General features: G+C 42.2%; 1 protein-coding gene across 4 annotated transcripts in view; it reads left to right on the forward strand.

Annotated features, from left to right (window-relative positions):
• Nucleotides 1-23,263, forward strand: part of TPD52L1 (TPD52 like 1) — a 63,789-nt gene that overhangs the window by 19,516 nt on the left and 21,010 nt on the right. For all 4 annotated transcript variants that reach the window (XM_079781276.1, XM_079781275.1, XM_079781278.1 and 1 more), the window contains exon 2: nt 22,351-22,466. In XM_079781276.1, coding sequence (XP_079637402.1) covers nt 22,351-22,466 — 116 coding nt within the window. The remainder of the gene's footprint in view (nt 1-22,350; nt 22,467-23,263) is intronic.

Consider the following 23,263-nt stretch of genomic DNA (forward strand, 5'->3'; position numbering starts at 1 on the left):
AACAGCACGAAAGTAGGTGGCCCGGGAGTCATTGCAACAACCAAACTGATGACAGGAAACCAGTGGGACCAAGAGCCATCATCATTACATCAGCATGCCTTAGACTTTTAAAGAATACTCAATATATTCTCTTTTGCTATACCAAGGAAACATGATGCAATATCTGCCCCCACCCCTTTTTTTTTGTCTCTATGTTTGACTATAGGGACTTACACGGAGTGGCCAGATTTTTATGATCTCTGAACGCATAATAATCTGGCCACTCAGTGTATATGCTGTATAATAAAAGGCTAATATGCAAATTGTCCCCTCGACCAGGAGTTCGACCAGCAGGCAGGCTGGCCAACCGACCATGTCCCCTCCCCCTGGACAGGCTGGCCGGACCCCACCCATGCACAAATTCATGCACCGGGCCTCTAATATATATATATATACACACACACACACACACACACTGAGTGGCCAGATTATTATTCGTTCAGAGATCATAATAATCTGGCCACTCAGTGTATTTATAGCACACGATGTTATGCTATAACATCTTAATTCAGCTGTCTCTCAAAACATAACTAACATTTTCTTTTAAAGGGAGTAATTCCTCGCTGACCTTGGGGTTTTATGTTGTTTTTGGTGTGTGTGTATGTGTTTGGTTATTTTGTTCAAATGGTGTTTTCCCCGTCTCTTTATTTCAATCACCATCCTGGCCTTATTTCCTAGTGGGCGGTTTTGCAGAGGAACAGTTTGTCCTTGGGCACTTGCTTCTCGCCCATTGTCCACGCGCTGGATGTGTTTCCCTGAGCACAGACAGCAGCTTTTCCACGCTTCTCTTCTAAAAGGAGAGAGAGACCAAATGTCCTTTTCTAGCTTCCATGAAAAGAATGGGTTTAATTTGTTTTTCCTTAATTTCGAAAGGAAAAAGGATGACGATGTATTCAAAACTAAGTGAATGGTATTCTTTCTTCTAACTGAAAGGGTGTGGAAGAGCCTACCCGCTGTTAGATGGCACATAATAGATGCGGAGAATGGCGGTGTTTCCCATTTGGTTGGCTATTCTCACATGTTGTTTGTCAAAACAGAGACGCAGAGTGCAGATGTTCTGAGTGTCAGACCAAACATGCTCTGAGTGTGTGTCTCTCTCCCTGTCATCCGAGGGGAGAGAGCTCTGAATAGAGGAGGAAATTAACAACTGTGGGACCCCTCACAGTCCTCCGTGGCCTTCAGGTACCTGTTTTTGCTCCCTTGCTCTGTTCATTGCACAGCAACATACCTTGTCATGATGAACTATTATTTTTTTAAACAAGCTAAGTTCAAGGAAAATGAAAAAAGAACCAATATATACACGATATAATGGCACGTGGAACCTGCAATTCTTTTTTTTTAAAATATATTTTATTGATTTTTTTTTTTTTTACAGAGAGGAAGGGAGAAGGATAGAGAGTTAGAAACATCCATGAGAGATAAACATCAATCAGCTGCCTCCTGCACGCCCCCTACTGGGGATGTGCCCGCAACCAAGGTACATGCCCTTGACCGGAATCGAACCTGGGACCCTTCAGTCCGCAGGCCGACGCTCTATCCACTGAGCCAAACCAGTTAGGGCTGGAACCTGCAATTCTAAAGGCAGAATCGAAGTACAATCATAAAAGATTTGAACAAAATTATCAACGAAGCACCCGGCATAGCTACTACATAGCCACCAGTTTTCCCGATGGCTTCTCTAGCTGTGCTGTTGGGGGAGAACACTGTCCAGCTATCACGGTTCCCCTGGGCCTTCGGTGTATGAGACTGCCGGGAGGAGCTGAGGATGGCTTTGATTCCAAGTGGAAATCCTTCTTTGCCTGGTGAACCTGGCTAGCACTCAGGACACGGGCCATTTAGCTCGAGGCATATATATGACGGCCCAGCTTCATTGCTAAGGAAATAAGCATCGGGTCCCCCCCACTTTGTTAGTTTGCTGAGTCCACTTTTCTGAGTGTTAATGAAGAGCCTAGAGAGAAAAGAGAATATTGGCTGTGGTTGCAAACACTTTGCCGCCGTCCGCTTCTGCCCCGACCCCTCACTCCCGCAGGACTCGCCTCCCTCATGCTCTGCCCTGACTCCCACACACCCCTTACGATGAAGCCAGGCCCACGTGTGGCCACTCCAGTGGGAGCTGGGCCTGTACCAAGTGTCCCACCTGGTTTCTTGAAAGGCTTGATTAGCATCCGTGCCCTCCATGGGAAGCATCTATATTATAAAAACCCAGTGGCCCTAACACCTTAACGACCAAAGGCCTGCGTGGGTGGGCGGGGCTGTGCGTGCAGGTGAGCAGGGTGCGCAATTTCGCGTGCTGGGCTTCTAGTTTAATTATAAGGGCACTGATGGTGCAGTTCAGCTCTGCCTGGCTGGTTGTTTACAGTAATCACTGCCACCATCTATTCATTATCCCTGTGTTCGACATTAAAAACAACAGTTTATGTAATTTAATCTCACTTAATCCTCTAACCAACTGTGTGAGATAGTTACTGTGACTTTTTTTTCTATTTTACAGAAGAGGAAAAGGAAACTAAGAGAAACTCCATGACATGGCCAGGATTACTCAGCTAATCATTATGTTGCTAGGACTAGACTCAGGCCCTTCTTACACCAAAGGCCGTATTCTCTATTATACTGTGATTCTCAGTTTACTGGGAGGAGTATGGCAGAAGGATTCAGGGCATTTTATTCCACTGCTGTGTTTATATCGCCCTTTTTCATTTTCTTCCTCCTCTCCTTTTCCCTGTTTTGTCTGATTTGCTTTCCTGGTGAGGTGGAGTGGGGGGCATGTCTGTCCTCTCTACTGATGGTCACCGCTACACGGAGTCACTGTTTCTGAGGGGGTGCCACCATAGCCCCCAGGAGTACAGTGATAGAAAAGTACTGAGAACCTGTGGGCTGAAGGAGGGCTGACAAATCCCCACGCCATTTTTCAGTGACTTCCTGTGTGTGGAGGTTTCTGTTCGATGACATGGTTTCAGGCGGCACACACCGCGGCAGGGTGCTGAGGAAGGATGCAACACGGCTCCTATATGTATGAAAAGCACATATATGTTAAAATAGGAAACGTATATAAAATGCATATGCACATGGCAGACATGCAGATGCAAAACACATATTCATGAAGAACATAGACCTCTTGAGAGGAGACTGTGCGCATGCATGTCCCCCTCTTCCCGGCCCAACGTCAGCATGAGCAAAGGCAAAGCTGTTAGACGTTCACTCTGCAGCAGCTCTTCCCCAAGCCTTCCAGAGTGAGCTGGGGGGCTGTGGGGACAAAGGCTGTGCCAGGCCTTCAAGGGGCTCACAACCCAAAGGGCTTTAGTTTTCCTGGAGGGTAACAGGACAGTTCGATGTATAGGTCAATTTTCTTAGGTGGTCATGAGTTAGAGAATTCTGTGGGACAGTTTTCTGAAAAGTAAACGAAATAGAATAAAGCAAACAGCCAATACAAGGCCCCGTGCCTTTTAGTCCCGAAGAGCCTGACTGGGACCACCTTGGATTTCAAGCATAGGATTAAGTGTGACTTGTTAGTTTCCCTTGGCAACTTCTAGTTTACAATGAATTAGAAATGGCAGTTGACAGCAGGGAAAGATCTGGAAGACACACCAACTCTCCCTTCTCAGCATTTCTCAGCATTTGTTTAAAGCTGTTTAAAGCCCCTGGAGTCATCAGTGCGGTACATTACAGCATCAGAAAAGTAGTGTTTTCTTCAAAGAACATCTCTTAGTCCATGATTCCTTGGCTCAAAAACCTTCTGTGCTTCTCTACTGCCTCCTTTCTCCTTCCCAACTCCTTCTCAGGTCAAGGCCGTCCCCAAAAAGCCCAGATAATCGAGCAACTCTCCATCCTTTGATCATACCTGAACTTCCTTGGATCTGATAGTCTGCCAATGCTCTTCCCTATGAGATCTCCCTCCCTATCTCTACCCGTCGAAAATCTCTTATTTTGTGAGTCTAAAATCAAACAACATCTCTAGGAAGACCTTTGGGATTTGCTATTGGAATTAAACTTTCTTTATTTGTGCTGATAGTGCATGGTTTAGACCTCAAATAAAGCATTTAAGTACATTCTTTCTTGATTTGTAGTTAGCTGGGTACATTGAGGATATTCTGTTCTTTGAGGATAAGCATGCCCTGCATTTCTGTTACACCCTTCAACTAGAGAAAGATTTTGTATAAAGTGCATAATTTTTAATAATGTTAAGTAAACTTCAGGTCTATGGGACAGACACCTGTGTGGAATTCCCTGATAATACTGGACAAACAGTATTCCCATCTTGTGGTGCTCTAGCCAACACGTGCATCTTTGAATCCTTTCATGTTTTAACCTAGAACTTTTGAACTAGCTATTACCTCTCCTTGGAAATCTTTTTTCTTTTTCTTTTTCTTTTTTAATTTATTCTTTATTGATTAAAGTATTACATATGTCTCCTCCCCCCCCCCCCCAGCACATGCCCTCAACACCTCCCCACCCACCCCAGTGTCTGTGTCCATTGGTTATGCTTATATGCATGCATACAAGTCCTTTGGCTGATCTCTTACCTCTCCCCTCCCAACCTCCCCTGCCTTCCCTCTGAGGTTTGACGGTCTGTTCGATGCTTCTCTGTCTCTGGATCTATTTTTGTTCATCAGTTTATGTTCCTCATTATATTCCACAAATGAGTGAGATCATGTGATATTTATCTTTCTCTGACTGGCTTATTTTGCTTAGCATAAAGGAAATCTCTTTTCTTTTGGAGTTTGACATGGTACCACTTACATCATATATATTATTTAAAATGAGTGGTTTTCAACATTAGCTGCCCATCAGTGTCACCTGTGGGGCTTAAAAAAACACAGATGTGCAAGGTTGACCTCAAAGATTCCAACTCAGCTGGCCTGGAATGATGCTCTTAAATTTGGCTCAATGAATCATCAAAAGCTCAGGAAAACAAGGAAAGATAAGCTATCCATAGCTTCCAAAGTTGTGGTTGCTCTTAAAACTTTCTATATTCTATTTTAAATCTTCACCTCATATCCTTAATCCTTGTGACTGTCACAGAGATAATAATGAGATCAAACATGAACCTAGATTAGCCACAGAAACATCTGGGGCAGTTCCAAAGTTTTAATTATTGTTTCAGTCATGTCAGAGCCTAATTACAGTTTTAAGGTATAAATAAGTTTTGGTATGCTGTCCTACAAATACAGGAAATGTAAATAATTATCAACGAGGCTCTGTCTCAATGCACGACCAACAACCACCAAATTATTTTTAAGAAATGTACCACATACATAGTTATTTTTCTGTTGGTTTATATAAAGTACATGGTAGTAAATAACTTCAAATAAGTGATTATTTATCTATAATATGTCTTTGGTGTTCATCTGATTCCATTTAAATTGTACAAGAGATTTCCATGAAAATAGAACTTTTCTTTTCCCCTCATATTCGTGTACCTATTTGATATCAGATTTCATTCTTAAACTCACCGCCTCCCTCCTCACATGGAATCTAAACAGATTTCTAGGTATGACTGGCTGTCCCCCTTGCTTTATGTAGGAGGCACAGAGGTGAGAATGAATGAGAATCCTGCTCAGAGCCACTTACCCAGTGAGCGGCAGACCCGGCATTGCAATTCATCTCAAAGGCGTAGTCACATTTCTAAATGACCAGGAAAACAAAAAACAGCAACCTTAAAACTATTCCTGAGCTATCTGGCCAAGTCTGTGCTTTCAATCAGAATAATCATGTGGTGACTCTCCCACTGGGGATCTCCAGAAAAGATGTTCCCAGCCTTTTCTAGACCATGAGGAGCTACATTAAATTTATCCTCTGAAAATATTTCCTAAAACAGACTCAAAATCTTGCTTGCTGAAATGTTTCGTCCCGCTTACTGCTCGCTGGGAGAAGGGCTGTGCCCTTTTCCTTTTAACACACCCTCCCTCCTGGTGTGAAATCTCTCGAGATGTCCTTTTCCAGAATAAATCTGTTGTGTGTTTTTTTAATGTTACTACTTTGACCTTCCAAACCCTGGAATCATTTTAGTTTTTTATCTGTTCCCTTCATAATCTCTAAGTAAATAGCTCTAAACCACACAGGTCCCCAATCAACCCTATTCAGTCTAGAGTGGGGCTGAATCAGGTTCACAAGCTCAGAAATGCAAGAAATGTAACTTTCCTTGTTTCCCCACAGCACATTTTCGTGTCCATTTTGAGTTCTTTTTCTACCAGGGAGAATTTTAGAGAAATGTTTGTCCCCCAAAGCAGGAGACACTCCCCTCTTACTCCCTGCCTGGCCCTGAAGTAAAGACTTTTTGGAGTGTAAGTGTGAGGTTCAGAATTCTTAAGTGGCAGAATAGTTGACAGGGATTTTTTTTTTTTTAAGCAAAGTCTATTTTCCATTATAATTTAGAATATAATTAAGGTACTAATCAAATATGAAAACTTGCTATTTCTAAAATAACATATAATTTAACATTTCCTTGAAGTTAGGTCACACTTCAGAAACAAGAGTGCCTCTCAGGTAAGGGGTGCCCCAGAAGGTTAGCACTGCTTGCCAAGTTGCTTGCTTGTCCTTTCAGTTTAGTGCTGAGGATTCAGATGAGCGGCCGGAACTGTAAGCCAGCGAAGTGTACCTATTGGAAGTGGAGGACTCCAAAGGGAATTGAAGCTCACTGCACCTCAGAGGTGAGGGGTTGCATCAGCTGTTTTCAAAGAGTCTAAAAGAGGCACGTGGGCATCCACTGCCCGGAACAGCAGAGTCACTGGTGACTCCAAAAGAAGGAAAACGAAAGGAGGAGGTAGGGAATGTCCCAACAGAGTGTGGTTAACAGCAGCTCCCTTCTGGAGTTCACCTGTGTAGGCTGGGCGGACGCCTCTGGTCAAGGCGATCGGTCAGCCTGGGGACCTCTGCGTGAGCCTGCAGCTCCGATGAAAGAAGCAGAGGCTGGGGTCCGAGAAGGTGACCACTGTCAAAGCCCTACCAGGAACCAGGATTATACCCTGGGCCTCAAGCCAGGACCCTGGCTCTCTGACTAACGTGTGATCTTGAACGCTGTTTGGCTCTCTGCGAGGAGAAGGGGCCCAAGGCCTGTCTGCCTTCAGGGATAGAATAGAGGATCTGTGGTTCGTTTCCGGTGGGTCCCGATCAGAGCAGGAGCAGCTCGGCCGCGGGAGACCTCTGCAGTGCTTTAAACCGTCAGGCAGTTTGAGGCTCCTGTGCCTGCTGTATTCCCAGGGTCTTGCGGGGTATTTAAAACCGACAGTGGCAGGGTTAAGTGATTTTTCGCTGCTTCACTGGAGATGGAACAATTGGGAAGTTCCCCTCCTTTACTTTCCACCTCTGTTCACTTGCAGTGGCTGCTCCAGTCCTATCCTTGCACACACATGCATGGATGCACGGGGCAGGGGTATGTGTTTACAAACACATGACCAGATTCCAAACCGGGAGGCCCAGGGACACACTGAAGCATGCCACCTGAATATAGAAAAAGCAGGGGGGACCCAGCTTGACCACACTCTCTCTCTGAACATCAACGTTCTCATCTATAAATTAGGGATAGTTATACCTGCCCATATGAATTAATGTGCATAAAACTCCTGGCCTAGTGCCTGACACATTGTGGACACAGAGTCAGCGCGTGCGCAGAGCCATAATTGTGGGTGTGGAGCTGGCTCTGGGAGCAGAGCTTCCCCACTGGGTCTCAGCTGGGTGTTGTTTGTCCTACAGGGGACCCTGGACAATGTCTGGAGACATTTTTAATAGTCACACCTGGAGGGAAGGTTACTACTGGTACCTGGCTATTAGAGGCCATATGTCCTACTAAACATCCCACAATGCGCAGGACACAACAAAGAATCCTCCTGCCCAAATGCCAATAATGCCCAGGCTGAGAAACCCATCTGGCTAAGGAGTCATAGCAAAGAGGGACAAGGCTGATTTTCCTTCATCCTTAGGAAAAAGAACGTGTTCAATACTGTCAACATACCAACATTACTGGCTCATCAGGCACCGAAGGAGATAAAGAGCCCATAGATGCTAGACACTGCTGTGGAACTCAATCCAAGTCTGGCGAAAGAGAACTTTTCCTTGATTCTAAAAGGAAAGTTAATGATTTTTTTTTTCATTTGAATAAGCAAGTCTAACTACTCAACTAGTTTATTGCACTATGGATTATAGGATCTAAGGCTAGGTTTTGTGGATTTTAATTTTTACCAATAATACAGCCTAAAATTTTTGATAGGTTCATATGATTTACTAAATTATTGATGATATTTCTATGACACCAAGAAAAAGGTCACTTGTTAAGTTCTGCCCATAGAATATTATTTCAAGTCAAATGAAAATGTAAAGGAAAAAGAAGATATTTAAGTTTATCTTTCCTTAAATAGAATTGAGTACTTACATCACAAAATATTGGAAATCAGATGTTGATAAAATTTTTACAATGACTTCATGCATAAAAACACTTTGGAGTCACAGGGCAGTTTTTAAAGCTCAGCTTTCATTGCATTTCCACACTGCTCCGTTGTTAGGTGAAGTCACCTCAGTGGGCGGGTCATCACCCAACTGCCTGGGCTGGGTGCCCTGGCACACATGAGAGAGCCAGCAGTCATTGCCATGTTCTCGTGTTGCTCATCCACGTTAAACTTCTGACACCTCTTTAAAAGGAACACACATTTTTAAAGCCAATGATTATTATGAAAACCCTTCTTTCCATCATCTCATTTGCAGACTTTCATTTTTTTGTTTTGTTTGCCAACTAGGAAGGATTTTAAAGGAGAACTTGGGCCCCTTCCTGTGTTGATGCAGGGAGTGTAGCTTGCCATAAATTCCATTAATAAATTCTTATGATGGTTTGATCTTCTATTTTTAAAAAACAGTTCTAAATTTCAGTCATTTGTTTAAAATGTGTTGAAAGTTGACTAGCCACAGATTTAAATATATATATTTTTTGAAAAACGTTCCATCCAAAATACCAGAAATGTTTTCAGAAAATAGAGCCAAAAGATGTGCATGGTTTCTCAATAATTCAACATGACCTAATTTTTAAATGTGCTTCAGTAGTCATTTACCTCCAGAATGAGCAAAGGCTGTGGGTCTGCAAGTGTGGGACACTTCAGCAACTGATGGTGACTTCTGGTTACAGGTTCATGGATGGCATCTTTTTGCTGTGTTCTCACATGGTAGAAGGGGTGAGAGAGCTCTTTGGAGCCTCTTATAAGGGCACTAATCCCATTCAGGAGGACTACACCCTCATGGCCTAATCACCTCCTGAAGACCCCACCTCCTAATAGCATCACATTGAGGATTGTGATTTCAACATATGTATCTGGGGAGACACAAAGATTCAGTCCATTGCACATGCTTGTTGTAACCAGCCAAGTATTACAGAGGTATGTAAAAGAGAGTTCATCTTTTCTTTATCCAATCTCACCCTTTGGCAGTGACCGGCATTAACAATTTGGTATGTATCTTTTCTCACCTTTCTCAGTGCTCATACAAACACCTGGGCATTCCTGTTCACATATAAGGTATTTTTTGTGAAGCAGAGTACTGTGTGCTGATTTTAATCCCAAGAGAGGCGAACACTGTGTATCAGTCCCAGGGGAGGAATCCAAACACTGCTGTGTGTTGGTATTGGAGTTGCCAAGGAAAAGACAGTCAAGCAGTGGAGGGAACAAGAACAGAACAAGATCAGCTTCAATAATGGGCATCAGTCCCTCATGGCTAGCAGGGCACCCCCCTACTTCCTTAGCCGCAGACTGGGCACTTGGCCTATGGATACCCTTCTCCTTTCTACCACCATCAACAATGGAGGGGAAGGACTCCAGCCCTTACTCCTCCTCAGTGGAATCTGAGATACTGAAAGGTGGAGGTGTGCCTGAGGGCCATTGACACGCATGCTTAAGCAGTGCAAAAGAGCACATATGAGCCTGACATCTGGAAAGATACTCCCTCACAAGGGCACAGGCTCCATGGCCTCTGTATCTCCGGTAGGACGTGGTACAGGCCCAAGGCCCATCCTTACTTGGTGAAGTGGGAGCCCAAAGGCTGCAGGCATGAGGCTGCCTTTCCCAACAGTTTCTGTTCCTCTCTCTCAACGGATCATGTGCACACACGACTCAGCCACTTGCTTTTCACGTTTGACAATATACAATGAACATTCCTTCTGGTCATTATTTCTAATAACTCAAAAATAGCACAGTGGGAACACTGTACTTGTTTCATTTGTTCCCTACTAATGGGCATCCGGGATTTTTTGTTTGTTTGTTTTTGTTTAAAAATATGTTTTTATTGATTTCAGAGAGGAAGGGAGAGGGAGAGAGAGAGAGAGAAACATCAACGATGAGAGAGACTCATTGACTGGTCACCTCCTGCACACTCCCCACTGAGGATCAAGCCCACAACCCAGCATGTGTCCTGACTGGGGAATCGAACCTCCTGGTCCATAAGTTGATGCTCAACCACTGAACCATGCTGGCCAGGGGCATCCAGGTTTTTATAATTGGCTACCATTGTCAACAATACTGCAGTAAATATCTAAAACCTATCTTCTTAGATCATCTTTTTTCTTCTATAAGATTGATTCTCAAAAGCCTTTCAATGAGCTGTCATAGCCCAGAAGCCAGTGATATGTTAGACTTAGAGGACCTATTTCTCCTCGACAGTGCCTGCATAGGTTGTTATACAACTTTCGCATTTTTGTTGCTAATCTCTTGGATGAAAAAATGGTATATCTCTGCAGTTTTAATTTGCATTTTCTTCGTTACTGGTAAGGTTGTCTTTTTATATTTTATTTGGCTATTTCATTGTCTTGTGTATGACTTACTTTAAACTAATCTAATTCTTGCATTTTTATTTTTGAATGACTCAGAAACACATATTTTCATCTCTTTTAGCATTTATTTTTTTCTACCCAGATTTCAAGAGAAAAACAGATCTTCTTGGAGATTGTCAATAACAAAGTTATTTGAAATGCTAGAGATTTGATAAGTAAAACTGGAGAAATGTGAATGTTACTGAACTGACTGCTTAAAGGGAAGACTGTTGATACCTGTGGCAATGCTTTTTGAATGATCAGGCCTCTGAGTCTGGCTGCAGTACCAAAGGTCATGGATCAGGCTTTCCATGTGGCCATGATGGCATTATCCTAACCGTAGCCTTGGCGTTGTGTCAGGGCTAGAGAACTTTAACAAGTTCAGGCCTGTCTGAAGAGGTCCCTCATACTATCCACCCCACTCTTCAAATATGTTTTGGAGAGGGGAAGTTATATTTGGTCCTGCTTCATGTCCATAGTAGATGTCTTCCATTGCAGAAGGAATGGTTTTACTGTTTTCCTGAACTCGCCCTAAAGGATGGCCCAGCACTTGGTAAAGCCCCGTGAGCATGACTGAGAATGGGAATGGAATGCAGCCCCTCCTATGTAGCTGACGGCAGACACAGATCTGTCTGTCTCCAAGTGCTGGGTATCTCAGGACAACGCACCAAACGAATGAATGGAAATCCAGTTCTCGAGTCTAATAGTATAAGGAGAAGGAAAATGGGAGGAGGAGGAGGAGAAACAGAAGGGATTTCTTTTTTATTTTAAATGAGTGTTACTTTTTCTTAATGAATTTGAATTTAGAATAATTTATTACCCTGGAGTTTTCTTAGTGATACAAGTGAGACTGTCTCCAGTCTCCAGTCTTGCTGAAGGCAGAAATCTAAGTCTGGGTGTTAAATTCTGAGATTTATCTTTTGTCATATTTGGCTTCCTTTCCCAAGTACCAGAAGAGGTAAATTTGAATATATGTGTGCGTGTGTTGGGGAGGGGGCGGTGAAATGAAGGTGGAGATGCAGAAAAAAAGGATGACATAAAGGTTAAAATGGTCAACCTATGTATGATTTGTCTATACACATTCCTGTAATAGTTTTATTTTTCTCATGCAATGTAGGTGTTTACTCAGAAAAGGAAGTTCCCAGAGTCTATGCATCAGGAACATTAGCTATTTTTGGTTTTCCATAACTATTTGTTTGGTGTTCTTTATTCGAATGTGTGGCTGCTGTGTTGTTATGTCTTTGTCTTGGGGTTATTGCGGCCTGAGTTGCTGTTTTATGCAGTTGCATCTGTTTTGTAAGTGTGTCAAACTGTGCCTTTCAAGGGTAACAAATAGTGATTTGAAATGGGAAGAATATCCCAAATGCCTAAATCTTATATTTGAAGCTGAGGAGATTTGTGATAAATATTTTACATCTTTAAATTGAAAATTACTAACCTCCGTGGTTTTGAGGATAGTCACTGACATGCTCATGACCAGCAGAAGCCATTGGTGTGGATGAGGTCACGTGACCTCGTGGGAGGAATAAAAGCTCAGGTCTGAGCGGCTCACTCTTTGGTTGTGATTGAAGTTGGTCCCACTGGAGTGAAGTTCAGAAGCAACTCCTGGAGGAGCACATTTACCACATCATCCGTAAGAAACGTAAGCTTCTCTATTTCTGGCTTTCATTTAAAAAAAAAACCCACCAAACCTGTGTTTCCTATACTTGTTCCCTTGACCTACTTATAAAACAATTTTTAAAATTTTTTCTACAGTATTAACAGTTAACTAAAATCAGTCTTCCCAATGCTTACCAATAATCTTTTGCTGTTCATTTAGTTCCTCAAGTAGATTTTATTCTGAGGTTGTAAAAAGCACAGAAATTGCCATACGTTATTTGATCTACTTGGCAAGTCAGTCTCCCTGGAGATTGGTTAGTAGAGACTGTCATCTAAGAGGCTCGTCATTGCAGTGTGAACCAGTGAAACAAACCACAGGGGATGATATGAATTTAAGCTTCATATGTGGTATCTCTCGAATCCGATATCTTTTCAGTATGCAGCCTACCAGAGGATGCCAGCCTGAATGGCCAGCTGGCCTTACACAGTAATCAAAGTTGTGTATTAATGCAATGTTAGTTTCTGTAGTTAGCCCAGTAAAATGATGTCATGAAGCAAGCCATTCCCATGGCCCTGGGCGGTGCCACAGTCGCCTTCAGGCAAGCAGGTCCTATCCATCCATCACCCTAATCCCTACAGCTCTCAATGCCTTCAGGAGCACCCTAAAGCCATGAGTTGGGCATGAGACCAGGGACTCCTGGGGTACTTGGGTGCTCTTCAGGCTCTCTGGGATTTTTTTTTTTTTCAAAAATATATTTTATTGATTTTTTACAGAGAGGAAGAGAGAGGGATAGTTAGAATCATCAATGAGAGAGAAATCAATCAGCTGCCTCCTGCACACCTCCCACTGGGGATGTGCCCGCAACCAAGGTACATGCCCTTGACCAGAATTGAACCTGGGACCGTTCAGTCCGCAAGCCGATGCTCTATCCACTGAGCCAAACCAGTCAGGGCCTCTCTGGGATTATTATTCCTGAAGCTGAATAGGAGTTTTGGTTAGACCTTAGTCACAGAAATGATAATTTAGGTTATTGTGAACCCCTAATTGGTTTGACCTCCTTGAAGGTTGCTCACCCTTGAAGGCCGCATGGTACATGTTTAACTATTGGATACCATTATTTCCTGCAATCTTTAGTATTCTAGTGAATATTGGTTACTTCAACAATACACAAATAACCTGAGAATTTTACATCACAGCTATGTTTCTTCTTGGAGTAAGAAGACAGTCATCTTGTACATATGGGTGAATGAGAAATGGAAGGGCATATTTCCATATATTTGTTGATTTCTTTCTTTTTTTTTAGTCCTTAACTGAGGATATTTTTCCATTGATTTTTGGAGAGAGTGGAAGAGAGAGGAAAAGACAGAGAGAAATATTGATGTGAGAGAAACACATCGATTGGTTGCCTCCTGCATGAGCCCCGACCAGGGCCCGGGTCAAGGAGGAGCCTGCAACCGAGGTACGTGCCCTTGACCGGAATTGAGCCTAGGACCCTTTGGTCCACAGTCCAACACTCTATCCATTGAGCCAAACCAGCTGGGACTATTGTTGATTTCTTTGTCATAGTATGTCACTTCCTTCTTTAGCCAAAATTTGGTTTTGACTAGTCACAATTTTTCTTTAGACACTAGAGTCAATTTTAATCGGCATCTATTTGAATTGTCACCTAAGCAGAGGTTTTTTTTTAAGTAGAAAGATGGATTATACGAATTTAATCTAACCTCCTACAAACTCAGAAGAATCTTCTGATAAAATATTTAGTAAAAAGCATAAAATCTTTCTTTATTCACCTGATTAGTGCACACTCAAGCTGAGTATTACAGATGCGACTTCTTTTTTTAGCTACATTATTAAATGAAACCAAAGCTTTAGAAAACAGGGCTATTAATAGTGGTGACTCATGTATTCATGTTTTAAGAAGGACAATAAACTTCTACAGGACAGTGTCAGAAATATTTTTTCATAAAGTTGCTTAGCTATAATTATGGTAATAGTATTATGTGTGTTAATGCAATTTATAATGCAAGTCACAATGTAACTTATACTGTATATAATATTTAGTAGTGATATATAGTAATATGGATAGAAAGCAAAAAAGTCAACTCTTTAGATCAATTTAAGGCACACAGCCTGTTACTTGTTATTCTAGTGTTGTTGGCAACTTGGTAGGATTCTTAAAGGGAGACTGAGGAGGAAGTGGTGGGGGCTTTTGAGAGTGATGAAGAGGCATAAAAGCATAGGGTTGAATAGAAACATGACTGAGGGACACTGCATATGATAGACTGACTGGTTTCAAAGTGTGGTGGGAAAATCATAGGCAGGCTAATTGGAATCATCACTTGAATGCTAGCATACAAACTTTCAAATTTAGGCTGGAAGTGACTCCATCCACCGAATGTGTTTTGAACTGAGTTTTGACATGATGAAAGTAATATGTTCAAAATATTGATTTGAGTGTTGTGTAGGCTGGGTAGTGGGGAGATTGCAAGCAAGGAAATAAGATTTAGCTAAGATTTGAGTAGTCTGAGTGTACAGTGATAAAACCTAAATCACTGTCATAGCAATGAAAAAAAGGGTAGACAAATATGACAGATAACAAAAGGATAAGGAAAGGGCATCAAGAAGACTTCACAGTTTGATTTTGTATGGTTGGGGACTAATTCAGTAAACATTAGTTGAGCAACTCCTATTTAAGAGAGTTTAGGAGATGTAGACCTACCCTGAACTCTTTGCAATGCTCAACAGTGGGGAGGCTACAGATTTTAAACTTATAGACCTTGACCTTCAGTAACTCTTAGTCTTGCGAAGCAGAAGGTTTTCTGGGTGGGATAGAGAGACATTTTAGCCCTGTTCCATCTCAGCATGAGATATTGTGGTCAAGTTGAAAAAAACATGAACTCTGTAACCTGATAAACTTCCGTTCAATGCTTAAATCCACCATTTACCAACCATGTAAGGTTGGGTAAGTTATTTAACATTTTGAGCCATCATTTCTTCATTTGCAAATGAGAAACCACCTCTACAAAATGATTCTTCATAGATCTTTTGAATTTCTGCCCATTTTGCAAGCAGAAATACTGACAACCTTGTTTTTTTCTGGACTATTCTTTCAAGGATGTTTATAGGAAACAGCCTTGGAAGATAGAGATGGTGTCTATCTCTAGAGCAGAAGTCGGGTTGGCATACAATCCAGTAGAATAAAGATGATATCTCCCTCCACGGTGGAGGTCAGCAGGTTTGCTGCTGCCTATGAAAAGCAACCAGATTTCCTGAGCTTGGGGTTCTTCAGTTGTGATGGAAACTCGCTGTGTAAGCATGTTCCATCTAGGTCCCTCCATGTCACTCCTCCATGGAACTTGGTGACAAGGGAAAAAAACCTGAATGGATGTTCATGCTGAGTGTCTGATCCAGGAGTCTTGGGTCTTCCGCCAGCACCCATGAAACTATGGGCAGGCTAATTTGTTGGCTTGCAAGTTGGGTAAAGTCTGAAATCCTTTGTCTTGATGCCACCTGCCCAATGTGTTTCTGGGGAGAATATATTATGGGATCATTTGGAGATCTTTGATATGGTCTGGTTTCAGATAAGATGAGAGGATAAAGTTGTCTGTAAAAACAGTGTGATCTTATTTGTGTATATTATGGGTATATCTAAATATACAGTATGTTATATATTAGATTTTAAAATATATTTATATCTATACTAGAGGCCCAGTGCACGGATTTGTGCACTGGTGGGGTCCCTCGGCTGGGCCTGCAGGGATCAGTGGACCTCCACATTGCCACAGCCCAGCCTTACCCACCAGCTCGATGGGCTCCAGCCTGCTGTCCACGTTGATCCCACACAGCATGAAGTAGTGCGCGAAGCAGCAGGCAGCTGGGGTGGAGCCTGAGCCCGCTCCTGCTCATCCAGGCCCCGCTGCACCTGCCACCTTCGCCACTCAGGCGTGCAGAGGGAGTGTCCACAGGAGAGGCTCCCACAGCTGCAGCTGCACTCGCCAGGCGTGAGCTTGGCGTCTGGCGCCCATTGGTCAGCTGAGCGGCACTCCCGGTGTGGGAATGCACTGACCACCAGGGGGAAGCTCCTGCGTTGAGCGTCTGCTCCCTGGTAGTCAGTGCACGTCATAGTTACCAGCCAGTCGTCAGGTCGTCCAGTTGCTTAAGCTTTTATATATATAGATTAAAGTTTTCAAAGCTAGGATGCCAAAGATTTTAAGATACCCATTGTTTTATACATCACTAAGAACAAAAAAGTATGCCAATTAATTGTAAGACACCATTGATTGTAAGAAGTATTCTAATTTGAGAAGTGTAAAGTGAAAAAAAAAGTGTGGGTATATAGGAAAAGAACCAGAGAGATGTATATGAAAGTTTTATAGTGGTGAACTCTGGGAGGTGAGATTACAATTTGCCTTTAATTATTGCTTTTCTGAGAATGCAAATTTCTTACACTGCTGCTCTCTTCCTATTTCACTCTTTACCCTATTCTCAATGGCTAGCGGTAGGTGACCCTAGGTCCTGGCAGAACCCCTTTTCAAGTCTTTCAGTGTGTCATGCAGTAGGGTTCAAGCCTTGGCTCGAGGATGTAGGAATGGTAAGCTCCCACTATATTGTTCTTAGCACTTGAGGCCTTTGCTAAAATGCCAGGGCAACGGAGAAAAATACATTAAAAGCCTTATTTCCTATGTACATATTCAATACAAGTTATTGATAAATGAAAAGCAGTTCAATAATGGAGGTTCATAAGAAATAATATTTAATTTTTTTGTGGTAGGCTTAGGAAATGTGTAGAATGGATTCTAATAAGAAAATTTGTTTTATAACTTTAATTTCCACCCTCCTAGAATTAGCATGTATAAAATCGTGTGCACTTAAAGATCATCGTAAATCCAACATTAATGAGATTAGCCCAATAGTTTTCCCCTTGAGAAATAAATGAAGATATTTTGAAATTTTATATTTGCCTGAAGTTATTTTTACCACATGTCATGAAGAAACTATAGTTAAGTAATAAGTATTACAGTCCTAAATTTATTATTTAAAGCATGGTGAATTTTCATTTAAGCTACTTTATTGCATCCTTTCTTTTATGAAGTCCTGGGATAATTTTATATTCTTTTTGCAAATATATGCTTTTCTTCCTTTGCTTGCTTATGCAGATGGATTTATTTGTTAATTTCTTAATATGGTTCTCATATACCTACATGCAAGCTTATTTTGTTATTTAAAGGAAATTCTGGCCCAGCCGGTGTGGCTCAGTGGTTGAGCATCGACCTATGAATCAGTAGGTCACAGTTCAATTCCGGTTAGGGCACATGCCCAGCTTGCAGGCTTGATCCCCAATGTGGGCTGTGCAGGAGGCAGCCGATCAATGATTCTTTCTCATCGTTGATGTTTCTATCTCTCCCTCCCCCTTCCTCTCTGAAATCAATAAAAATATTTTTTTTCTGTAACTTCTATATATTTTTCAGCAATGCAAAATATGGCCACTCATTTGAAATCATAGTTTGTAATCATTTTAACTCACAGCTGTCTGTACTGTTTCAATCATATGCATGAAGCCATGACCTAATCCATTGGAGTGCTGACAGGGTGCATCAGCAGTGTGTTGGTACCAATGGGAGATTTTGTCTCAAAGCTAAAGGAGGCACTCTGATCCCAAACCCACCTTTTGATTTATACTTTCCTACATTTTTTGTTTACTATTCTTCAATGGTTGTAAGACAGGGAAGGATATACGCTTTGGAGTCAGACTGGCCTAAGTGAGAGCCCAACAACATGTAACTGAGCCAGACCCTGAGCCCAGGTCCCAGGTCCCAGGAGTGAGGGTCCTCATCAGCAAGGCTGGGACCAGCTGCAGTGACTTCTCAGTTGGATCTGGTTCAGTTTGTTGCGTCATTTAGCACCACATGGGAGACTTACATGAGTCACCACTGGCCGATTGCAGGTAGAGTGAAAGCATGAACATGGTAGCATTTGACAAGTGCTCTAAGACGGACCTGCTTCCAAAAATGTCACCTAGCCGATGGAGAGGCACAGTTCCTGCCCTGGAGTCAGGCCTGTGGCTCTCTGTTACCTTTGTTAAGCCTCATATTTTATTGCATGAAAATGAAAGTAAAATGGCTGTCTGTAAGTGCAAACTACTCCTATGGCGGGATGGCAACATTTATTTACACTACGTCTTGGTGTACATACATGGGCTCCATTTTTTAAAAACCTATACCTGATCTGGGTATGGGCCCTTAGGCTTTGCGAAGTGGGGAAGAAAAATAGGTCTAGTCCATTCTAATGCAATAATTTTTTAAAACCCTTTAAATAATACCCATTTTCTCAGTGAGAGGACCTCCTAGCTCAGATTTCTTCTTTATCAGCGCCCCCTTTCCCTTGCCCTGGCTAAGGTGGTATCAGGTGTATGGAAGCAGGAAGGGCCCATGTAGTGCCTCGTGTTCTCTGCTGCTCTTCCAGCAGCTGCGGCCATATCTTCTGGTGCTGGCATTTCTGCAGATGTGCCTCTTGATCTTGTCTTCCTCTGCTGAGTTTGGGCCCAGTCGCCCTTCCAAGCTGATTCAGCCTCACTTGTCTCTCCTTGGTGGGAGATTTTCTCCACCTGGCCAGGGCCCGTAACCACAGCGTCTGCTGCAGGGGCACTGACCTGTTGCCAAGGTGGCAGGGTTCTCCCTGAGTACTGTGGGGAGTTCAGGAGCCTGTGTATGGTTAACTGACTGCAGTTGGGGAAGTAAACACCAAGGACCGATTTTGGCAACCACCCAGCACCTGGCTGGTTTACAGGCATTGGCTGTGCTCCAGGTTGGTGTGGGATGGCCTGACTGATATTTTTTTCTAGAGCTCAAAAAGGAAATTGGGGCAGCCTTTCCGTACCAGTCAGGGACCAGGAGAGAAACAGATGGATGGCATTCTCAAAGGGGGTGCCTGATTCAAGAGAGTTTAATGAAGGGACTATTAGAAGATGGGAAGAGTTACGGGAAACCAAGAGGGGATGTTGAAGCTCCTCAGAACTACAGCAGCAGGAAGTCAATACAGTCCCCTGGGCTGGAGGAGAGGGTGGGGCTCTTGAACTTGACCAGAGCTGAGCTATAGAAGAGGGCGCTTAGAAAAGAAACTCAGATTCAAGAAGTTGCCTCATAATGTACTGCACCTCTAAAAATTGTGCTTTCTGAACAGTTTTCCCTATTATTTTTTATTAAAAATATGTTTTTAATCTCTTCTAATATCTACTTTCTCAGGAACTAGGTCATTTTAAATGCATTTTACTGTCCTTCTTATCATTTGCTTTTTTTTTCCTTCTGGTTCTGATTCAGTTTTACTGGTTAATCACTTTTTTAACCAACTCCTCTTTGATTCTGGAATTACCCTTTGACCTCATGATTTGATTGCTGCTTCACTAGCCCAGGGAGCAGAACATACTCTGGTGAAAGCAGCAGGTCTTGATTTCATTCTGTTTCTATGTACATGGCCCCCTGTGCTGAACTGTGTAACTCAGAGACTACCCCCTGGAAGAGGATGTAGCAGGGAAATAGATACAGAAGTCGAAAAAGAAGATGGGGAACTGTCGTTTAATTTCAAAGATGAGACTGAAGAAGGTAGCTGGTCTAATTAGAGGGGAAGTAACTAGCAACCTGGCCTCCAGGCAGATTTTCTGAATGGCTGGTTTCTGGGAGTGAGACTTGGAAAGATTCCTGATGTCTGTGAGGAGTGGGACATGGGACAGATCAGAGCTGAAGGCCGGTGCAGAATACCTCACTTTATAACGTTTATGGATCTTCCCCCTGAAAAGTAGAAGCTTCTTCTGCATGTGGGGGTCTATGCTTCTCTAAATTCACTAGAACTTTCCCAATTCATGTATTATCAATTCAGTTGGATTTTGAGTTTTCTTTCCAGAATATAGGAAGATACTAAAAATGTTTGATGTCTTGAAGAGTCTAACTACCTGGAACTATTGTCTATTCCCTTCCCTGACACATGCCCTCTCACACTGTCAAAAAAAGGAAACTGAGGATTTGTGTTCCAGCTAAATTTGAGCAATATCCCTGAGTCCCAGGGCAAGGCTGAGTTGGGGAGAAGACCAGAATGTCCTACCATACTGCTTCCTAGCCCCAGGTGCAGGGGGTAGCTTACCTTCCAGACCCATCTCTTAAACATGTGCTTGGAATTGCTGCTGATTCTTGATTTAGACATTTATCCTAGAAAACTGACTAAAAATACATTGGCTACATACAAACAAATATTTACTCGCAGAAATAAATGACCGTGTGTTTCCCCTTTAAATGACTTATTTACATTTTGTACAGAATCTAGAGATATTCTCCTAGGTTGCTGATGTTTACATGAAATGGCACAGCCTCTTTGGGGAATGAATGCAGTGGGTTTCAAAAGGTCTGTCCCCGTGCCCTTTGACTCAGTAATACAATGTATACGAAATCATCAAGATTGTGCCTTATGTCTTGGCTAGGAGACGTTCACTGCAGTTTCCCAATAAACAGGATAAATTATCATTCACACACGAGACAAAATACAACCATAAAAAATGTACGCATGTTGATACGTGGTTTAGACATAAAAGATTTTCATGATATCCTATCGAATGAGTAAATAAATCAAGTTCACAACAGTAAATTGCATATAAAATACATAAGAAAATATGCATGTATGCATAGAAGAAATATCAGCAAGGATGGACTAAAAGGATAATTATTTTGGGGTGGTGTGAATAATAGTGATTTTAATTAGAAATGGATAATTTTATTTTCCTGTCTTCTACACTAAACAGGTATTACTCATGCAAAAGAACATTACTGAGCAGTGAAACTAGCCTCTGGAGTACATAGAGGGGATGAGGATCTGATGAACTTGGGTCAGCAAGATGCGGTGTTCACTGATGTGTGTTAGGGTATCAGCAGTAATACAAAGTGCTGATGGTGCACCATTGATTCAGACAAAAAGATGTGGGAACAGTGGACTTAGGAGTGAAGCCAGCTCTAGCCGGTTTAGCTCAGTGGATAGCGCACCAGCCTGAGGACTGAAGGGTCCCAGGTTCAATTCCAGTCAAGGGCACTTACCTTGGTTGCAGACTGGATCCCCTGGCCATGGTGGGGGCGCGTGTGAGAGGCAACCAATCAAAGTGTCTCTCTCGCATAGATGTTTTTCTCTCTCTGTCTCTCCCCCTCCTTTCCATTCTGTCTAAAAAAATCAATGGAACAATATCCTCGGGTGAGGGTAAATAAATAAAAATAAGTGTAGTCATTAAAAAAAAGAGAGAGAGTGAGGCCAGCTTCAGAAGAACTTTGCAGATTGGGCCATATTTTTACTCTTTAACTAGAGTGATTTTGTAGGATAATTATTTACCTTTTTCTTTTGACTTTTAACAAACTATATTTTAATTGTTTTATTGAACAATAATACTAAATATACAAAACTATTTACAAAATACATTGTAAAATACAGAAAATACTCATGCACAGTGTCGCAGAAATGGACCATTTCATTAACTCCACAGATATGTCCTATAGGTTCCCACATTCCCATCCTCTCCTTCCCCCTCTCTGCCCCTGCTACCTCAGAGCAAACCATGGTCCTGAATGCTTTATCATCGCCTTGCTTTCCTTCATAAATCTATTCTTAAACAATACTTTATTTAGTTTTGCAACTTCGTATAAGTGAAGCCGTACTCTGTGAGCTTCTGCAACTTGTTTTTTTCACTCAGAATCTTGTTCCCAGGTTTCATCCATGTGATCACATCAGCAAACTTATCACAATATTATTTACTATATTTTCCTTCACCTTTCTCACCAACTCCCCTCCCCTTCCCTCTGACAACCATCTTTTTGGTCTCTGTTTCTATGAATCTGTTTTTGTTTTGTCTTATTTGTTCGTTCATTTTAAAAATTGCGTTATGTTTTATCAATCTTGCCTAAAGGTCTGTTGGAGGCTGAACCACTGCGAGGAAGAGATGAAGACGCAGTAGCCAGTGCTGACTTCTCTAGCATGCTCTCTGACGAGGAGAGAGAAGAGTTAAAGGCAGAATTAGTTCAGGTATGTTTAGGAATCTTATTGTTCCTATGTCTATCTCTGGATCTTGAGAGTTACTGTTATTGTAATTGTTATATTTTATTCAGTAAAATTTGATAAATGACGTATTGCAAGATGATTTATTTTGGGGGGTATTTTGTAATGCTAATTGTCCATTATTTGTTGGTTACAGTACAAAAATGAATGGTTATGCTGCTTAAGCAGCAATGATAATTAGCATCTCCTACTCTTTTAGTATCACAATACCATGGGGATGATAAACCACTTACAAACTTGGTGGAATTCCTTCAAGACCCTGCAAGTACAAGCTGCTTTTTAAGAGCAGTTCTTGTTTTAGGTCAGCAATGTAGCTCAACAAACACTTTGAAATAGTTTCATTTTATCATAAAAATGTCAATCATAGAGCAACTGGATTTATTGAGTTGTGCTCTTTTGCAGAAGAATAAAGCTCTGGGGATAGAGAGGAAAGCTGTGCTGGATGTAGGCTTCATTAGATCTCAGGTAGTTGCTGGGGCATTGGGACTTGGAGGCGAGGAGGATGCCTGGCTCATTGTGAATGCAATTCTCTGTTCAAGTATTTTGTTTGCAGCACCTACTAACCCTTGAACACTTGGCTAAGGAGCAGTTGGTTACATTACAGAAGCAAAGGGCTGGACACAGGGAGCTTCCCAAGTACAATCAGCAGCAGGGCGAGAGGGGTGAAGCCAGCATCCCCTCCCCATTCTGAACCCCTGGCTCCGAGGGCAGGAAACTCCTGGTCTATCGGGAAGCAAGGCTTTTACCCCTGGCTCTGGCCTCTT

The sequence above is a fragment of the Cnephaeus nilssonii genome (assembly GCF_951640355.1).
Source record: "Cnephaeus nilssonii genome assembly, chromosome: 9".
Lineage (NCBI taxonomy): Eukaryota > Metazoa > Chordata > Mammalia > Chiroptera > Vespertilionidae > Cnephaeus > Cnephaeus nilssonii.